Source organism: Podarcis tiliguerta (assembly GCF_965153285.1).
Source record: "Podarcis tiliguerta genome assembly, chromosome: 13".
Lineage (NCBI taxonomy): Eukaryota > Metazoa > Chordata > Lepidosauria > Squamata > Lacertidae > Podarcis > Podarcis tiliguerta.
The window spans coordinates 13194672-13215245 of record NC_139546.1 but is presented as its reverse complement, the minus strand read 5'-3'; the positions used below and the strand labels follow the sequence as shown (position 1 = coordinate 13215245).

The 20574-nt window shown below is 46.0% G+C and overlaps 1 protein-coding gene across 6 annotated transcripts in view; it reads right to left on the bottom strand.

The window, feature by feature from the left end:
- ADAM11 (ADAM metallopeptidase domain 11) overlaps positions 1-20574 on the bottom strand; it is a gene marked incomplete at its 3' end in the record, with an annotated part of 74641 nt that overhangs the window by 34057 nt on the left and 20010 nt on the right. For 5 of the 6 annotated variants that reach the window (XR_014503967.1, XM_083407649.1, XM_083407651.1 and 2 more), the window contains 6 exons: positions 15426-15492; positions 9687-9772; positions 8734-8800; positions 6790-6856; positions 1739-1806; positions 494-568 (listed from right to left, as the gene is read on the bottom strand). Coding sequence is in view for 5 of the 6 variants with exons in the window: in XM_083407649.1 (XP_083263775.1) it covers positions 494-568; positions 1739-1806; positions 6790-6856; positions 8734-8800; positions 9687-9772; positions 15426-15492 (430 nt within the window). Of the gene's footprint in view, positions 1-493; positions 569-1738; positions 1807-6789; positions 6857-8733; positions 8801-9686; positions 9773-14371; positions 14992-15425; positions 15493-20574 lie in introns of those variants that run through there. The other variant, XM_083407653.1, reaches the window with a different exon arrangement.

Sequence of the window (20574 nt, the reverse complement as noted above, 5' to 3'; positions counted from 1 at the left end):
CTAGTATGTCCATCTGGAACACCAGTGGCAAACCCAGCTTCGCACCGCAGGTGAAAAACCAGCTGCAACCTTTTGTTGAATTAAGGTCTTGTGTGAAGCTCTGATTTGCTCTAGCTATTGACTCATTTTCATTAGCTTGCAAAGTCACTGGGTTATATGGCGCTCTACACTGATCCTGCAGGAATGAATTGCAAGTGCCTTTGCAGAGGAGAAAGACCTCAACAAAGGACAAACTGACCATGCCTTTTAAAAAAGAGATGGGTAATCAGGTTACAGAGTGGGACTGGAAAGGAGATCTGCTTAAGCACTGTTTCTCCACTTGCTCAAAGAAGCAGCGCTGGCAGGTGTACCTATGGTAAGATGGCTTATTTTTCTTTCTGTGTTCTAGGGCTGCCTTGCCTATGACCCATTCTAAGAGATCTGCAATCACAACACAGTACACTCATCCCAACTTCTTTTCCCAGGCCTGGACCCACCTCTTGGTAGTACTCACCAGCTGGTGGTCATTAACTACAATGAGTTCAATGAATTTGGTCTCGCTGTGGACAGTCCGGTGACTTCGGTGAACCTGGGTAATAATAATAATAATACATTTTAATTATACCCCGCCCTCCCTGGCCAAGACCAGGCTCAGGGAGGCTAACATCAGGTATAAAAACAATTGATTAAAATACATCTTAAAAACAGGATTAAAATACAACTTAAAATGCAGCCTCATTTCAGTGGAAGCCCAGATCAAAAACTGTTCGTGGGGAGAAAACATCAAATCTTCACCAAGGCCAACTATCCAGACTGGTCCTATGTGGGCCAGAAAAAAAGCCAGCGAAGTCCCCAAATAGGTCCCCATCACAGAAGGAAAATGAAAGATGGGGAGGGGATCATGCTGATTCCAAGCCAAAGGCCAGGCAGAACAACTCTGTCTTACAGGCCCTGTGGTAGGGTGGAGAGAAGAATACAAGGTCAAATAGGTACTACTTGGGCCTCTTAGAACTACCATCAACAGACATAGATTTTATATGCAACCCAACCCTTCCTCCCATGCCCACTCACCCCTTCTCTCAAAAATTATGGTCTGCGGACACTCATAATAGGAGATCTGAATGCATTGTGCAAATGAAACGCTCTCCAGAGTATACTTTGGAATGCCATCATAATATTTTGCTAGATCAGTCAAAGTAGGTCCCAGCTGCATCTTAGCTTTTGCACAATACTTTCCACAGCTCGCTTTTCAATGGCAGCTATGCCAAAGTGACACTCACTCTTTTTTGGCAGTGGTTAATGGCCATCCTAAAGGAACACAGTTTCCAAGGTAGGAGAAACAGCATTTTCCCAGATCCATAATAACACTGGGGAAAGTATGATAGTGTTGCAAGACAAGGCTATCTTTGGTAGTGTTGGTGGTAGAGAGGACTGTGTGCCACTGAGGACAAACCATCACAGAGATTCCTTTTTTTTTTTGCCATAAATTGTGTGGAAAGAACACAGGAAGCTGTCTCCCTGAGTCAGATTACTGGTTGGTCTAATCTGACACTGCCTACACTGAGTGGCAGCAAATTTCCAGAATTTCAGACAGGGCTTTTCCCCAGCCCTCCTTGGAAATGTCAGAAACTGAACCCAGGACCTTCTGCGTGCAAAGCATGAGACCTCCCATTGGCCCACAGCTCTAAGGTGCATGGATTCCCTTGACCCCGAACCTCCTGCGCTTCCGCGGAGTTGGCTGGCTGAGAAGTAAACCTACCTGCCGCCGGCGTCGCAATTTAGGGAGCCCAGATGGAATGTAGTAGTTCAGTTCAGCAAATAAACACCCTGGGTAGGGGGCAAGAGCGGGTACACATCAGATTTTGAGGGGGAGGAAAGGGGCATGACTGGAGAGAGAGAAAGGAAACAGCTGCTTAATTCCTAAGAAGCAGGCTGCTAGGCCTCAAGCCTGCCTGGAAGTCGTCGTCCCCCGTCCCCCCGAATCAAAAGCTTAATATTAGACCCAGGACCCTAGGACTCATTCATGAGTTATTTGTGTGCAGGGAAGGGGTGAGGAAACTTTTCCAGCCCAAATATCACATTACCTTGTGGGGTGCCATTGAGGCTCCCAGCCTGTGTGTGTGTGTGTGTGTGTGTGTGTACCCAAATGCACACGGGGAAGGTGCCAAACTGGGTCTTTGAATCGGGTAAAATAAAGCCTAGTTTTGCCCCTGGGTAATCTTCCAAGAGCCACATACTAATGGTCAGTGGTATCCACACCTCCTCCTGAGCAAGCAAGTGGCATTATCACAGTTCAATGATACATTCCAGCCAGTCAAAAGTACAATGAGTTTGTGGCCTGTGGGGGTATCTCAAAGGCAGGGGCGAAACTAGGCTTTATTTCACCTAGGTCAAAGACCCAGTTTGGTACCCCCCCACACACATTTGTATACACACACACACACACACACACACAGGCTGGGAGCCTCAATAGTGCCCCTCTGGAGGCTTCACCCGAGGCAAAATTCCTGGCTAGCCCCCCACCCCACCCGTAGCTTCAGCTCTGTCAAAGGCGAAATGCAAAGCCTCGGAAGTTCTCTACCCCTAGCATCAGACGTAAGCGTGTGGTCTATGGACCGGGGCTGTGCTTTTAACCCAGTCTTCAAAACTACATCTATCAACCAGCATGTGCTCCATGCTGCTATTTATAAAGAAAGCCTGATGTGCTCAATGGTTGTGCTTCCATGCAGTGAGGATAGTCAGGAATGCACATGTTAGGCTCTGTTTACAGATGACTCCATGCAACAGGTGGTTCTTGAAAGGTGTCAACACAGTGTCAGGGGTTAGGCTAAGCCTATGACCCCACTCCATACTTTTCACACACCTTACACACAAGTAGCAAGTGAATCAACCCTTTGACACCACTTTAACTGGCATGGCTTCCCCGGAAGAATTCTGGGACATGCCTTTGTAGGAAGAAACCATCTGATCAGCTGCCACCCAGAAGCCACGCTATCATGCAATCCAGCCTGACATGGGCTCCCGTGGCATACTGGGAGGAAATACAAAAGAAGCATGGTAGTTGAGCTAAGAAGAAGGAAAGGCGACTGGCTAAGAGTCGGCAAAAACCTTTGTTTTAGAAATCTGATTTTGGAATATTTGCAATGTGGCTGAGTTTTCCAGAGAGGGGTCTGCCAGGAGGGCCTAAGCTTGAATCACTCTTTATTGACGACTCTGAACATTTGATTTGCAAGAACAAGGAGTGGCAGATGGGCAGGCACAATAATATAGACAGGGCATCCTAAGAGTACAAATACCGTTGGACATACAGTATAGGATTATTGCAAGTACAGAACCATTCTTCCGGTACCGGCCTTTAAAGAATCCTGGCATAAGCTGCTCAAGGAAAGAGCAGTCTGAGAAAGAAGCCACTCAGGGAAGAAGCCTCTGGAAGCTGACACCTCAGGCATCTGTTGAAGTGGACTCTTGCCTCTCCAAGCTTATGCCATAATGAATTGGTTGGTTTTTAAGGCGCAAGAAGGCTCCCTGGTGTGTCTGTTGCAAGCGACTAAACACAGCTTTCCCTCTGGAAATTGTTTTAAGTGGAGCTGTCTCTTTACCAACTGTTCAAGAGCACGCTGCAAGTTCGGAGCCTGAAGCAGTTTTTAGGCTCCAGATTGCGCTCTCAAGCACGCTCCAGATTGGCTGACCTACTACTCGGAGGGTAAGAGCATCTATAGGCTATTGAACCACCATCTGGATTGCTGCAGCTGCTCACTGCCAGGCCATGTTTTTCCCCCCAAGAATTGAAATTATGGGAGGTGAGGGCTGGCGAGACAGACCTTCTGCCCTTGGCAGACTGACTGGCACTATAGTAGGGGCGGGAGAAGGGGGTGTAGAGCTTCACAATTCTTATCATTTCATTACATGTAACTTAAGCTTCCAATAAACTTAGCTTCATTTTTTATTCTAATTTTTACAACTCCATTAATGAACTTTTCACACGGAGTGCATTAAGTTTCAGTAGCTTTTGCTGCATCCAGTCCTTCAACGGACAGACTTATAAATTAACTCACAGGATCAGGCCTATTTCAGAACACTGAATTCTGTTCAGTGACAAAAAAGAGAACTGAACTTGTTGCACTTGGAAGCCAGAGATGGCACCAAGACTCTGTTTTTGGCTTTTCACCTATAAAATGACAACTCTGCATCCTGATGATCTCTGGAGGGGATAGGGTATTCCAGGGAATTACAGAATTACAGAAGGGAATTACAGAAGGGAATTCTAGGGAATTACAGAAGGGACGCAGGTGGCGCTGTGGTCTAAACCACTGAGCCTCTTGGGCTTGCCGACCAGAAGGTCAGTGGTTCGGATCCCTGCAACGGGGTGACCTCCCGTCGGTCTGTCCCAGCTCCTGCCAACCTAGCAGTTCAAAAGCAAGCCAAAAAGTGCAAGTAGATAAATAGGTACTGCTGCAGCGGGAAGGTAAACAGCGTTTCCATGCACTGCTCTGGTTTCGGTGTTCTGTTGCGCCAGAAGCTGCTTAGTCATGCTGGCCACATGACCTGGAAAAACTGTCTGCCGACAAACGCCAGCTCCCTCGGCCTGTAAAGGGAGATGAGCGCCGCAACCCCAGAGTCATCTGCGACTGGACTTAACTGTCAGGGATCCTTTACCCTTACAGAGCCATCCAAATGATGGGAATTCTGCCTTTTTGTGGGCAAAATCTGACAGTGCAAAACCAGCTGCATCCAAACTCTGCCAACAGAAAGCACCTGAGCCCAGTGGCGGCTACAACACAAGCCTATGGTGCCCATAGCATTGGTGCCAACAACCTCCTAACACTCTGCCCACCAAGCAATCCGCCGACACATGTGCACAGCAAGCGCAGCCAAGCGTGACTCTGTAAACAAAAGCACGTGCTCACACCCGCATCCCAAGCACATGGCAACTGCAATTGCCATCCACGCGATCCTGTACGCACACCACAGCCATGCCAACAAACCCCAGCGATGCATGTACACAGGGCAATGCCTCGTCCATTGCCTTCAATCTGCAGATCCCAGGACAAAAGTGGTGGCTGACTGTGGCTGATAATTGACACAGAGGGACGTGACTCCCCATTTTCCAGTAAGCAGAGATGATCCCATCATATGGCTTGGACCCCTCCTGCACAGCATGACTGGGCTACTATGCAAGGCTGCCAGGCCCAGGTGGGCAGGGGTGGGTGCCAAGGCCAGTGTCTTTGATGGTGCTGGACATCTCCTGCAGTATCATTTGCAGTCTGGCATGATACGTTTGGCACCTGATAGGTTTGGCAGGTGTCTATGGTACCAGAGTACCAGTGAGGGCATATGTATCTTCAACCTCTCAAGCCCAGCAGTTTCAGAGTATGGTAAGATGCTGATAAGTATTTGCTAGTAATGCATGGACTCCCCAGCCCCCTGAAGAGAACTATAATTCCCAAAGGCAATAGTAGTTTAAATCTGCAGTCTAGACATGCCCCAAAATCATTACAGGGTGGGTTATAGATCCTGCAATTATATCATAAGAATTACCGAAAGTGCATTCCAAACCAGGAAAAAGGATAGTAATAGAAAAGACCATTGTTTATTCCAGCAGTAAAAGTACTTCTCTTCTGTACTATCTGCACTGCTTACTCACTGTGGAGCAAATGACTCCTGTTCACCTTTTTTGTCTGCACTTATTAAGATGAAGTACTTTATGGCTGAAGAGACTGCGGGAGTGAATTCCTGCTTGTTAGGAAACAGGTGCAAAACGTCCATCCAAAATGTGGCTTAAAAGCAAGGAAACTATTGTACCAGTGTGTTAAAATCACACATACCCGGTCCAGTTACAAAATCAGGAGGCTTGTATGTCAAGAATATATTACAATTGAAACCAATATTTCTACATGTGCTGCTGCTACTACACAGCTTTACCTATTAATGGGAAATAATAATCACGGATGTTCTTAAAATGGACAATGACAAATTTCTCCTCCCTCCACCCCACACATGGATAGAGTCTGAAATAGCATCTCTGCTCAAAAGTAAGAGGGTACTCTATACATGCTCAGAGGTGCCTTTCTTCCTGCAGCAATAGAAAACAGATCCAGCCAATTAGCAAGATCAGTTTTATAATTTATTAAGACCATTATAACTACCTGAATAATTTTTTATTTTTTTTTTGGAAATGAACAAAGTAGGACCCCAACCTAAAATAAGCACTGAGAACAATAGAATAAAAGAAATAGATGTGCATTAAAACATTCAAAATTTGAATCAATAAATTAAGATTTCCACAGATTTGAAATCTGAGAAATATTTCCTTCTTATAATAATAATAATCTAAACATAGGAATACCTAAAAGAAAAAGCATGCCAGATTTCAAAATATGAAACATTGAGTGCATGTCCCATATTGTAAACATTTTACACAGTCATACCTTGGTTCTCGAACAGAATATGTTCCGGGATTTCGTTCAACTCCCGGAGCCATTCAAAAACCAAGGCTCGACTTCTGATTGGCTGCAGAAACATCCTGCAGCCAGTTGGAAGACGCGGAAGCTGCACTGGACGCTCGGCTTCTGAAAATCGTTCAAAAACCGGAATACTCACTTCCAGGTTTCGATTGTTCGGGAGGCAATTTGTTTGGGAGCCATGGTGTTTGAGATCCAAGGTACAACTGTAATGTTAATGTACTTCCTCTTGGGAATATGTGGGAGACTGGAAGACTGGAAGATTATTCACATGCAAAGCTTGGAAATTTGCTCCAACTCCTAAAGAACAAAAGTACACAAAGTCCTTTCGGAGGATAGTCAAGTTTACCTGGTTCCGTGCAACCCTGAGCAGTGCGAGGTACAGGCGTCTTGTAGATCAGATGAGGGCGTGGACCCTGCAGTAGGCAACAACAAAAGATGACATTTGCTAATACCCAGGCATCTATCCTTTTAACAGGGGGTTACAGAAATGGTGTCAAGAATTCTCACTCTCTGACTAGCCAAGAGAGCTGGCCTCAAGTTGTACAGCAATACCCCAATTCCTGGACTGATTATACACGTGAATATTGTTGGACCAACAAACTTCTGCATGAAAACTGTATGAGGTATTTCTGGGCTCAAGCTTTCCTTAGGTTGCAGCTTCTGTCAAGAAAGCCCGTTTCCATTGACCCTCCCAAAATCTTACAGTGGTGAAAATTTGACCTCTTCGGTTAATTTTTTGCTTCCTTATTTCTTTGAACTGGGCTCATTGCCAGGGTTTGGAACTGATTATACCAGGGTGTACAGCTTTGTAGTTTGAGAATCGGTGAGAAGGAGAAAGGCCTTCTGAGCCTTTCTCAGAAAAGCCCTGTGCAGATGACCCAAATCTTGCTGAGTCAATCTTCACAGGGATTTTGTAGTTATTCAGTAGTGAAGAACAACCTGTTTATGCTCAGATGCCCTTTATTATTGATTCACACTCCCAAATGCCCTGGGGCTGAAAATCAATTTCCAGACCCTGGCAGAGAGTCCTAGTTCAAGTTTGTATTATATTACTATTACTGTGCTTTTTTTATTCCAAGATTTTGCTAACTAACCGCCTGTGTTCTATCCGCTTCTCTGCCCCTACCTCTGCTCCACCCAACTTCTCTGCCCACCCAAACAATCCCTCAAAAAGGGCACACTGAGGTAGCAGGGCATATTGTGCCACTGATGTACCACATGCTGTAGTGGCTGAGGAGTGAGAGTGTGGAGGCTGAGGACTCTCCAAGGAGGGGATGAAAAGATGCAATTGGAATCTCCATCCATTTGTTGCCATGGCAACAAGAGTGAAAGGAGGCACCCTGGGAAACTCCTTAAGATTCCTTGTGCAAAGAAATGTTTGGGACTAGGCCCAATGCAGGGGGGGGGGAATCATGTTTAGAAGATGCCTGGGCACCCACCCCTAAAGATATACCATCAAGATGTAGCGCTATAGAAGTACTTGATTTCTTTGGGGACAGGTTTCAGGTGGGTGCAGAATTTTTTAAGCTTACAGTGGATTTTTTATTTATCATGCATATCTCTGCCAAATGCTGGGGGCTTTTCAATTATCTGTTCAGCAAAGAAACCTACCATATGAATTTGCCTCGGAGGGAGAGAGATATCCATGCTTTGAAATATACAGCCTAATTCACATGCATGTCAATGATAAACTGAAGAATATACATGCACATAAAGAAAAACAGAGGAATCAAAACAATTGCTTTGAAACATTGGCCATAGGAAGAATCTACCCCTCATGGTTTTTAAACTGGCGTCCTTCTGTCTGCTTTGCCACGCCAACCAAGCAAAATATAAAACACATCTATTATGTTTGTATTTCACCCTTCCTTCAATGCTGTTTGAGGCAGAAGCATACGTAGAGTTGTCCCACTGTAGCCTCACAACAACCCCAAGAGGTAGGCTAGGTTGAAAGAGGATGACTGACCAAAGTTCAGCCGGCGAGATCAACAGATGATTGGAAATTTGAATCAAGATCTCAGCGCTGTAAAGCTAACATTCTGTTCCATATACCTCACACTGAGTCTTACTCTGTTATTATGAGCTTCTTCCTAGAGGTTCCTAGAGCTTAAAGGGGTTTTTTTGTTGTTGAGGTTGTTGTTCTTGGGGTGGGGGGTGGGCAGTCAGGATAAATAAAATGCAAGCTAATTCATGCACTGTTTCATTCGGCCTTCCTTTCACCTCTGGGCATGAAACCCAAGTGAGGCATCTCTGTGGCAGTGATGGAATTACAGCCTGGTCCAAGACTTACCTCTTGGTGCTCAGGTGAATTGTGAGGCTCCAGAAGGTACGTGGCCTTTCCATCGGAGAAAACGCCGCTGAAGGAGGGGCGCAAAGAAACACAGAGAGGTTAGTCAGTCAGTCGTGGCCTTTACATGGAAGAGTACTCGCTGCTAGCACCTAGTGAAGCCCGTCACACCAGTTTGGAGGAAGGCGGATTTTATGTCCAAAGGCACATACATTACACACCCTTGGGGATTGCCGGGGAAATAATATTCTCAGGTCCTGAGGCGAGCTCTAACTTGACAGTAAAAAGGTAAAAGGTAAAGGACCCCTGGATGGTTAAGTCCAGTCAAAGGTAACTATGGGGTTGTGGCGCTCATCTCGCTTTCAGGCAGAGGGAGCCGGCGTTTGTCCACAGATAGTTTTCCAGGTCATTTGGCCAGCATGACTAAACTGCTTCGGGTGCAACAGCATACCGTGATGGAAACCAGAGCACACAGAAATGCCGTTTACCTTCCTGCCACAATGGCACCTATTTATCTACTTGCACTAGAGTGCTTTCGAACTGCTAGGTTGGACAGAGCAATGGGAGCTCACCCCGTTGCGGGGATTCAAACCGCCGACCTTCTGATCAGCAAGCCCAAGAGGCTCAGTGGTTTAGACCACAGTGCCAGAGGTGCTTTGGCTTATTGGCAGGGCCAGTTCAAGATATGTAGTTGTGTGAGGCTGGAACAGCAAACTTGCCCTCTTTCAGATCGAGGCTGGCCAAGTTATTTTGGAACGTCCCACTAGCATCACTCTCCAAGAGTAAAAGTTACAATCTTAAATGGAACATTTTGCGTCCCTTTCCCTTCATGGCATCCGAACACAGCTCCGGGAGGAGGCTGCTTCATTCTACCCAATGGCAGGACTGGCCGTGTTTGACAGAAATGGATTCCTCCTTCACTGGTTCGCTTCCTTCCTTCAGTGCTTGCTACTTACTGGAGGCCGTGGCAGGTGGACAGAGCCGCAAAAGAGTTTGCTTCCCCACGGAGACCGCCTTGATAGTAACAGTGCTCTCCGGCTCCCTGAAACAGACCGTAAAAGGAAAGGACCTCTTTCTCACTTATGTAAATCAGATGAATTTGCCTCTTAACATAGAGCTCCTTAAGCGCCAGAATCAGTAACTGGGTGCTTCTGGGTCAAACCCAGTCCTCAAGGGGTACCATATGGCCCATGCTTCTCAATCCAGAGGCAAGAGGAATATATTTGCTGTGGCAGCAGAATGGTTTGGCTTGGCAGTTCCTCTTGTGCACATGGATGAAGTTTACCATACCCCATACCCCCTTCCAAAGAGGCCCTCCCTTAGCAACAGAGAATATGAGAATATAGACAACAATTCTAGTTTCCAAAAGGGCAGGTGGTGTGGCTCAAACCTGCTTAGGAGATGCATTCTTGTTCCCTGACCCAAAATGCACAGGTGTGCCTTGCAGTAACTTGGTAGAGTATAAAAGGCACTCTGCACACACTCAGAAGCATTGCAGTTTTTTATTCACACATTCCAGGGCTTATCTGTGTCATCCAAGGCAGGTTTCAGGGCTGAGCTCTGTGAGTTTTTTGAACTGCGGTGAGGTTTTCTCTCTAACCTAATTGTTAAAAACAGTGAGCCCAGAGGAACAAAATTCCACCACACTCTTCTCAGGTATTTAAAACAGGATATGAGATGGAACAATAAAACCGGCTAATTATGTAGGTGCCTGAGAAGGAAAACAGAGAAGAGTGGTTTTTGTCAAATAGTCCTCACTAGTTCTTTTTCTTCTTCTTGGAATGATATATATGAGAACATATATGCAGGTTTAATGCTTGCTTTGTCTTTTTAGACTGGAGTTCCATACGTGCTTAGTGAGACTTATTTCTGAGTCAGTATGCTTAGGAATTTTGCAGTTAAGCTGTTGTACCAGGTTTAAATGGGCTTCCCCTCATACCTCATACACCTCCCCTGACACTTTGGAACGATGCAACTTTTGCTATAAAGAACTGCAAGCTTATTTTTACTTTTTATGTCACCGTCAGCATATATGAAACTTTCCCTCACCAGTTATCTAGTCATCCCATCAGACTTGGCTGAAAGATCAGCTCCATCAGGCTTCCATTGGCCCCATTTGCATTCCAGCTGGTCATTATTTATGAGAACTACTGAATTTTAAGAATTGGTGCCCGGGTTTGCTTTCTTCCTCTTCCCTCCTTATATTTTCCTTTTGTGTCATGTTGTTTTGATGACACAAATAGGGGAGGGACTTTATGGCTCTGTAAGCTGCTCTGAGAGCCTTTTTGGCTAACAGCAGGGTAAACAAGTTTGAAATAAAGAAATAAAAGTTCAAGGAGTAGCATAGGCAAGAAGGTCCCTGTCCTGAGGAGCATGCAATGACTAGATGTGATGAGGCAGCAGTCCCTGTCCCATTCACATACAAAGGGTGAGTGGGGGAATCCTATGTTTTACAAACAAGTAGCATGTGGATCTAAGGAGCAACCCCCTTCCCCATTTTGCCTTGCCTGTTCTAAGCAGTTTTTTCCTGTAGTTTGCTCCAATAGCAGAAGAAATGAGCCAGGCAGTGAGAAAAATTGCTTCAAGCAATGAAATGCAACAAGGCAAGGTGCTCAGTGATGCTAATGCCCCAGTGACTCATAATGTGGCCCTCTTTGTGCTGGCGGTAAGAAGGATTAAGAAGAAGAATCTGGATAAAATTGCAAGGGAGACTCAGAGGTCTAAAAAGAAAAATACTGTATGACGTGTGGAGACCCCCAATTTACGTGTGTGCCTGCATTTTATGATTCTGATGGTTTAGGCAGAGGTTCTGTTTCTATATGTGGATATATAGATTTATTATAGCTATTTCTCTCTTTGATAGTGTTTGTATGCTTTTGTCATGGCCTTTGGCTAGTACAATAAATGTTTTTCACCCCAATTTTTTTTATTGATTTTCACGTTTATCACATGAAAAAGAAAAAGAAAAAAGAAAAACATTACAAAAACACACAACAACAACAACAATTCTATGATTCCATGAAATGACAAGGAAACAGCAAATGGGGGGTGGGGAGGCAAGAGTAACTTGGGGTGGCTATGTACAAATGCAGTTTGCACAGATAGGGGACTAATAGATAAGAGAGTTATCAGAGGCTTGGAGGCTGGATTTGAAGGGGTGCAAGAGAAATAATAATAATAATATAATAATAAATTTTTATTTATACCCCACCCTCCCCAGCCAGAGCCGGGCTTAGGGCGGCTAACACCAGTAAAATTACAATAAAAACATAATGGGTGGAGGACCAATTTAAAATACAGGTTAAAAATACAATTTAAAATGCAGCCTCATTTTAATAGTAGCCCATAGATCAAAACCAGAAGGGGAGGGAAACATAAGGGTCAGACAAAGTCCAAACCAAAGGCCAGGCAGAAAGATGTCAAGTCCCGCAGGGCCCTAGTCTCTTGTGACAGAGCGTTCCACCAAGTCGGGGCCAGTACTGAAAAGGCCCCGGCCCTAGTTGAGACAGGCAGTACCACATAAGTAGTCTGGGAACAGAGCTTCAGGCATAAAGGGAGTCAAGAAATACTTGGCTGGGTTCACCATCCCATTTATACTCAGGGCGCTCCCACTGTTGGTTTGGGAAGTGATGTACACACATCCAGAGCTATCCTGTGCTTTCTTATGAAATACAGTAATGAGTTTTGATGCATCTCCCCCCGCAAACCAGCTTCCATCCAAATTGAGAAAAAGAACCACCTAGCTGCGTTTCAAGATGGTGGTGTGTACACTGCCTGAGTTTAAGAGAGCAAATGTTCTTCAGGATGCAGAGGCAGTGGCCAGGGACATGTTGGGCCGAAAGATAGGACCAGGAAGGACAATGTCTTGCCAAAGGGCAAGACAAGGAGCTAGTGTTGAATATTGATGATGATGATATTTATGCCCCGCCCATCTGGCTGGGCTGTCCCAGCAAGATAGTAAAGGTAAAGGGACCCCTGACCATTAGGTCCAGTCGTGACCGACTCCGGGGTTGCGGCGCTCATCTCACTTTACTGGCCGAGGGAGCTAGCGTACAGCTTCCTGGTCATGTGGCCAGCATGACTAAGCCGCTTCTGGCGAACCAGAGCAACGCACGGAAACGCTGTTTACCTTCCCGCCGGAGCGGTACCTATTTATCTACTTGCACTTTGATGTGCTTTCATACTGCTAGGTTGGCAGGAGCAGGGACCAAGCAACAGAAGCTCACCCCGTTACGGGGATTCGAACCGCGACCTTCTGAAAGGCAAGTCCTAGGATCTGTTGTTTAACCCACAGCGCCACCCTCGTCCCTGTCCCAGCAAGATAGGCAGGGCATAAATATTACCATTATCATCGTCATCATTAATATTATTGTCCCAGCCAGAGGGAAATGGGAAGCTGGTGGTGTTGCAGACTGAACAACAGGAGAAAGTGAACCATTTGGTCATCTGAGTTCTGGATAGTTGAGACTAGAAGGCAATGAAAAAGATCTATACTTATCCACACTTGCCCTTTGCCCTTTCCTTTTGTGGCACAGGCCCGCACTTCAAAGCTCTGTGCTCTTTTTCCCCCACCCTGGAGCTTTTCCAGCAAAAAACCCGGCTCTTTAAAGCTGAAAATTCAGCAGTGAAGAGCAGGTTTTCATGGGGAAAGCTCCAAAACAAAATAGCACTTGGACAATGAGCTTTAAATCTTGGACAGTGCCTGGAAAGTGTGGAGGAAAGTTAAGTGTGGATATGCCCAAAGAGAGACAGTTGCGGACGTCCATGTGAGAAGTGATCAGAGCAGCATGCAAACCAGGGCTAGAATGGATGGGAATGAGGGCAAGGGTAGGTTGACGCCATGCTCCGCAAGGAGAATCAGTGTGACTTGGCGATAAAAGGAACGTGATGTTCAAAGGAGAAAGAGAAGTCAAAAATAAAGGCAAGGTAGTGAGCAAAGTTATCAAATAGATCCAGGCAGCAATTAAGAACAATGGAATGTGGGACACTGCCAGCAGTCACGGCCAGCCCACCCATGAGGCAAGGTGAGGTGACTGCTTCGGGGGGCAGGATCCACAGGGGCGAAAGAGCTAACCGCCAAGGACTGCATTGCTGACTGCTCCTGCTGCTGCAGTGGCAGCAACAGCTACAGCACACTCCTTGGTGGCTCTCTGCAGACAGGAGGCACTGCTGGTCTTCTCCCATCTCTAGGGAAGAAATGGTGTGATTCAGAGCAGGTCCCTTTCCCCACTGCTACAGACTTTGATTCTCACTTTAGCCAACAGATAAGAAGAAGAAGAGTTTGGATTTGATATCCCGCTTTATCACTACCCGAAGGAGTCTCAAAGCGGCTAACAATCTCCTTTCCCTTCCTCCCCCACAACAAACACTCTGTGAAGTGAGTGGGGCTGAGAGACTTCAGAGAAGTGTGACTGGCCCAAGGTCACCCAGCAGCTGCATGTGGAGGAGCGGAGACGCGAACCCGGTTCCCCAGATTACGAGTCCACCGCTCTTAACCGCTACACCACACTGGCTCTCAATAAGGTTGATACGATTCCCCACCTTGTTCCCAATGTATATCTTTCCTCCCTCATTCCTGACACAGATCTTTATTACACACACACACACACACACCTGGTTCCTGATGTAGATCTTCACTCACCCCTTCTTCCCTGGCAGGCAGGCAGGGCACCATTTGTGGTTCGTCTCAGGTGCCAAAAGGCCTTGGTCCAGCCCTGCTGCCATTGCAGGACAATGGGCACCTTCGCACGTTATGCATACAAGCAATAGGGGATCCATGGTTATGAACTAGCTCAGAGACACACCACCACGGACTGCGTTGGGGAAGAGGCCTGCCGTCTCGCTCCCTCGATCGCTCTCCTTCCTTCCCTGAGTCTTGCCATGCACCAGTTCACGTGTGCCCCTGCACAGGCTGGTGCTCAAGGCTGCTGCTGCAGTCTGATAGGCAAGCAAGTGAGCCCCCTCCCACTCTCCCCCAGGTCTATTTATAGAAGGCAGGGTGGTTCAGGTTAGCTCAGCAGGGGGTGGGGGAAGCCAGAGCTCAATGCAAAGAGGGAGAGGGGAGTAAAATGGGAGGGGCGCAAAGGATCTGGCTGCCCACTGCTTGTGAGTGTGCATGACCAACCACTTAGCAAACACTTAGCATTATTGATGCTCCACTTGTGAAGCTCTCGTTTGCACCAATTCCTGGCTTGTGCCAGCAGGGCTATTTCTGGAGCTCCCATTCATTCAGCGTCTGCAATCCACCTTACTGCGTTAGCAGCTGCAAACACCGAGAGGCCTTCCTCCTCCCCTCCACAATCTCCCTCCCGGCAGCTCTTTCATGTCTGAGGGAGGAAGCGGGTGGCGGAAGAGACGGAGAGAGGGACCCACCCTAGGACAACTGCAAACAGTGCAGAGTTGCGATTCCTGTGCAAGAGACTGGCCAGGTTAATTTAAAATAAAAAACACTGGGGCTCAGACTTTCCCAGAAGCCCCATCCTCTAATGCAGAAGCCTAGCTGCCTGTCTTAGATCTTGGGGTGCTTTGTGATCAGTGATGGTGGAAAAGCACTTTATTTACGCTCAGGGAAGGAGGAGCAAATATTCATTCATTTATTAAACTTAGTAGTTGCTTGTCACTCAAACAAGCGACTTACGTTGAAAAATTGTATCTACATAAACACAACAAAGCCTCTTTAGCTTGTGTCCCCTTACCGTGGTGTGGCTGCCGTTTCCATCTTCCCCGAAATGGCGTTCCACGTAATGTGAAGACAGCAGGTGGCTGATGAGAGAAGGGGAAAGGGGAGATGCATGAAGAGCATTACAGATATAGCTCAGTTGGTTAGAGCATGGTGCTGATAAGGCCATGGTCGCAGGTTCGATTCCTGTATGGGACAGCTGCATATTCCTGCATTGCAGAGGGTTGGACTACTAGATGATCCTCAGAGTCCCTTCCAATTCTATATTTCTATGATATGTGGGATCACACTCCCACCCTCCTGTTTCCCCCCACTCCTTCTTACCAAATCACATGGAATGAATAAACCATGGTAGAGATGGCAGACCAAATCCTAGGCCATTTTCCTTGGGCGTTTCTCACTGTGACCATTGTACCCATTCACCTTTTTCGCTCAGGGTGGCTGCTAGCATCTCATCCCTACCTGGCATGTTTTCTGTGTGCAGTAAGCTCAATGGCCTGGACAGGGCTCTGGGATGAGCCCCACTGCTCCCCAAACCAACATGAATGAGTTTCCATTATCCCTTCCTTGGGTGTCAAGAGTCCTAACACCCCATTCATTCCAATGCACCAGCAGCTGGCTCCTCTTGGCTTCTGCCAGCCTAGCCCTTTGAATATGCAGACTTTCCCCGGAAGGCCTAGGCCAAGAGATTCCTCGGGAGAAAAAGGATTTGAATTAATGCAGCTACTGGTAATTGATATTTCCTCTTTGGCATGTCTGGTTTGGGCAGTAACAAATCCTTCTATTATTACAAAATAATTATTATTTCTAGTTTATTTATTTTATTGAAGAGATTTCTTACCTGCCCTTTACCATAAAGGCCCAGGGCAGGTTACAACCATATACTTACGCAATATTAAAGGTACCCCTGCCCGTACGGGCCAGTCTTGACAGACTCTAGGGTTGTGTGCCCATCTCACTCAAGAGGCCGGGGGCCAGCACTGTCCAGAGACACTTCCGGGTCACGTGGCCAGCGTGACATCGCTGCTCTGGTGAGCCAGAGCCGCACACGGAAACGCCGTTTACCTTCCCGCTAGTAAGCGGTCCCTATTTATCTACTTGCACCCGGGAGTGCTTTCGAACTGCTAGGTTGGCAGGCGCTGGGACCGAACAACGGGAGCGCACCCCGCCGCGGGGATTCGAACCGCCGACCTTTCGATCGGCAAGCCCTAGGCGCTGAGGCTTTTACCCACAGCGCCACCCGCGTCCCCAACGCATAATAATACGTAATATTAAAACCCAATAAAACAGTTTAAAACAAGCTAAAGGATATACATCAATCACAGAGGTGCTTTCACAAAAACCACACAGATCTTAACTATCAAAGGCCGGGGTAAAGAGGTGCATCTTTATACCTAGTCCCACCTTCCACTCAAATGATATTCTGGGCTGCTTACACCAGATTGCAAGAATACAAATCAAAACAGACACTGACATGCACAACCCCAGCAGCCCTTAATGTCCTGGCCAATTGCAGAGGCCAGAATATGCTTCCCGCCAGTTCTACAGCATCAAGGCAAATCCCAGCACTAAGAAAAAGGTTCTGGGACCAGGCTCTGTCATTCTCAGGGCACCTAGGCTCCTGGATGAAAGCACACATTGGCAAGGGGCGAAACTCAATTACCCGACACATGCGGTTAATCACACCATCTCTGGTTACAGCCCAAGACTCATCGGCCACCTCGTCTTACGGGTAACCTGGTGCCTTGAGCTTAATTTACTTGCAGGATGGCAGGGGAGAGGCAGAAATCCAGATGCCCTATTAAATATTCAAGGGCACTCACCTAATGGCAGCATTCAGACACTGCAGTCTCACCAAAGAGGGTGAAAGAAACTTCCCACAAATATATATACTCATACATATGTGGTGACTACAGTACTGCGGGGAAAAAGCTAAACTTCTTCACAGCACTGTGCAGATCATACAGCAGTGAATACAGTCCCAGCACTGTTACACAGTGGGGATTTGTTTTGTTCTTGTTCTTATCCTGTATGATTTGCTTTTATTTTGTATTTTTAGGCTGTGGACTTCCCTGAGATGAAGGGCAGCATACAAATTTAATAAACAAACAAAACTACGCTCTATAAATTAAGACAAACTCATAATATACACAGAGACGCACGTCTAGTGTCACAAAATACATGGGCGAGCTCTCAGGTGCACAATCTCACCTTAATTTTCTCAGTCACATTCGCATTTTGCATTCATAAATACATGCACCAACATGGTTTATATTCCACCACCCATATCTACACCCATAATCGCAAACACAACTTCCAGGAATACCTGCATAAATACAGTCAGGAACAAGCCAGGCCAGAAGATACAACTTCCTGGCAGTTTAGATTTTGCTTCAGAAATCAGGTACTGTTCCCACCCCACCTTACATAGTGTCATGGGTTAGTAGGAGAGCAGGGATCTCCCAGATCCCTGGGTGCCAGACTTTCCCCTCTAGATTCTTGGGTGCTGGGGTTTAATCAGAGCTTGTTGGTTTTTTTCCAGACAGAAGGGCAAAGGGAGAGGAGCAATGAGGGACACTCTTGGAGTGTAGTGTTCTGCACCCACTCAATGGAAGGCTTCAGTTGTAAATGTGTGTAAAACAAACCATATTTCTTAAAGATACTAGTCTCTGCTGCATCTCTTTCCAAATGAACACAAACCCTGGTTAAGTGCCAAGGTCCCAGGGATTTCTTGCTATCACTCGGCAGAGACTGAGGCGGCCTGTAACAATACAGTGGTACCTCGGGTTACTAACGCTTCAGGTTACATACGCTTCAGGTTACAGACTCTGCTAACCCAGAAATAGTGCTTCAGGTTAAGAACTTTGCTTCAGGATGAGAACAGAAATTGCGCAGCAGCGGCGCAGCAGCAGCAGGAGGCCTCATTAGCTAAAGTGGTGCTTCAGGTTAAGAACAGTTTCAGGTTAAGAACAGACCTCCAGAACGAATTAAGTTCTTAACCCGAGGTACCACTGTACCTTCTTTGTGCTTCAGCTAACATCAGGATTCTCCAACATGGAAAGAGCGTTGCACAGAACATTTCTGTCTCTCCACTTCCATTTTCTCAATGCCGTAACCAGCTGAGGGATGCAACCCACACCCAGTTTACTCCAACACAGCCCCATAAAAAAGAATGGGATAGTGCTGGTGTAAACGTGCAGTGGCTCTCCCTCTCATGCAGCAAGCCCTCCATTACAAACGCCCTCATGCATACACAAGCAGTAAGACGACTGCACCCACGCACACACCTTGCCACACATACCTTGGCACGTCATGAGGAATACACAATCAGCACACAGATACACATTCACTGCGGCTCCTATCCTGTCACACTCGGCGGCAGTCATGCGCTAAGAAGACAAGCACACGCACATCCGTTCCCTTACGGCCTTGCACACCACCTCACACGTCAACAAGTGGCAGCCCTGCTCATGAGACTTCCAGTGCAAAGACAAGCTTGGCATTCTGTACAATCAGAGCTAGTACATTGTTTATCCCAGGCCCAGTTTTAAAAAAACCAAGAGCTTGAATTGAAACAATGGTTTTCTGTCCCACTACAGGTGTTAATTAACATAGCTAAGCTTGGATGGTTGCGCTGTCACCAATTACTCTTGTTGAGAAGAGGCAATGTATACACTTATCTTGCATACATTGAAGCTTTCTGCTGAACTGTCACACACACACATTTCATAGCTATTTGACTCCACTATTAACGTTTCTCTCTCTAGTCCAGGGTTTCCCAAACTTGGGTGTCCTGTTGTTTTTGTACTAGAATTGCCATTATCCCTGACTTGCTAGCTAGGAATGGTGGGAGTTGTAGTCCAAAAACAGCTGGAGACTCAAGTTTGGGAAACCCTAGTCTTGTCCCCATCCATCCATCCATCCATCCATCCATCTACATGTCAGCTGTTTCATACATCTGATGAAGTGGGTTAGGTCATTTTATGCCACAATTTGTTAGTCTTTAAGGGGCCATAAGACCATAATACGAGATGTCCAGATAGACAGAAATCACATCCTCTGTCCCAAGTCATCTGGAAGATTGGAAAACGTTTATTGAATATATGGGAAATAATTGTGCACAGCTGAAAATGCTGGCACCATTAAGATATTAAGTGTAAACTAGTTTTGATGGATGCAATAATAGAAACTGAACGGTATAGTTTTTGTCAAATATGCAGGGATTTATGGTATGTAAAATGAACCATGGAAAGAGAAGAAGGGAAATCATTGATATCTTAAGGATGTAAAATGAGTATTTTAAATTGTAAAATAGAAAATTTAATAAAAATTATATGTAAAAGAAATAAAAGAAATGTCATCCACAGGAACCAATTAAAGTCTTAGGTCTATTCCCATGATAACTTCAGATGCAACTACTGCCCTTCTGTAGCTTCCACTCTCTAAGTTCGACTGGTATGTAAAAGGATTAATTTCTAAGCAGAGGTGTAAAGTGACTCTCAGGTGCATGGGGTTCAGCTGTAGTTACACAGTGGGGAGAAGCAGGCATTTTTCACATGCTGAGAGGCACATGTCCAAAGCCTCAGATACCACCATAGTCCAAGAATTACTTTGCATGCTCAGATCTAAGTCAACTTAATCCAGCATTCTGTTTTCACATATGGTGGTGGACACCTCTGGAAACACACAAAGCAGGGCATGGTGAACAGAACTAATTTTTTTTTGCAGACTGCCCTTGCATCTGCTGCTAGACCATCTATGGACATGGAAGCACAGTACAATTTTGCTGTGTGGCTAATTGATGGACTTGTCCATTGTGAATCTGATCCTTTAAAAAAGCCATCTCTGATCTAAAGGCCACCATACCTTAAGAGGTCAGAGGTTTTATTGCCATCAAGTGGTACATAAATTTTGTTACATGAATAAAATAAGTACCTTCTAGCAGTGAATTCTTCATGAGTTCTCAAAATCTAGTCCACAGATCACAAGTGTGGCGTGTGGCAAGCATGCAGAACAGTTAATTATATCTGTAGGGTCCTGAACTTCATTTTTTTTTAATGAAAAAACTGTTTTGATCAGGGCTTTTAAAGAAACCTGTAGAAGACCTTTCCCTCTCCCTTACCTTATTCTGAAGCTGTACATTCCAGCAATTGACTTTGGTTTTA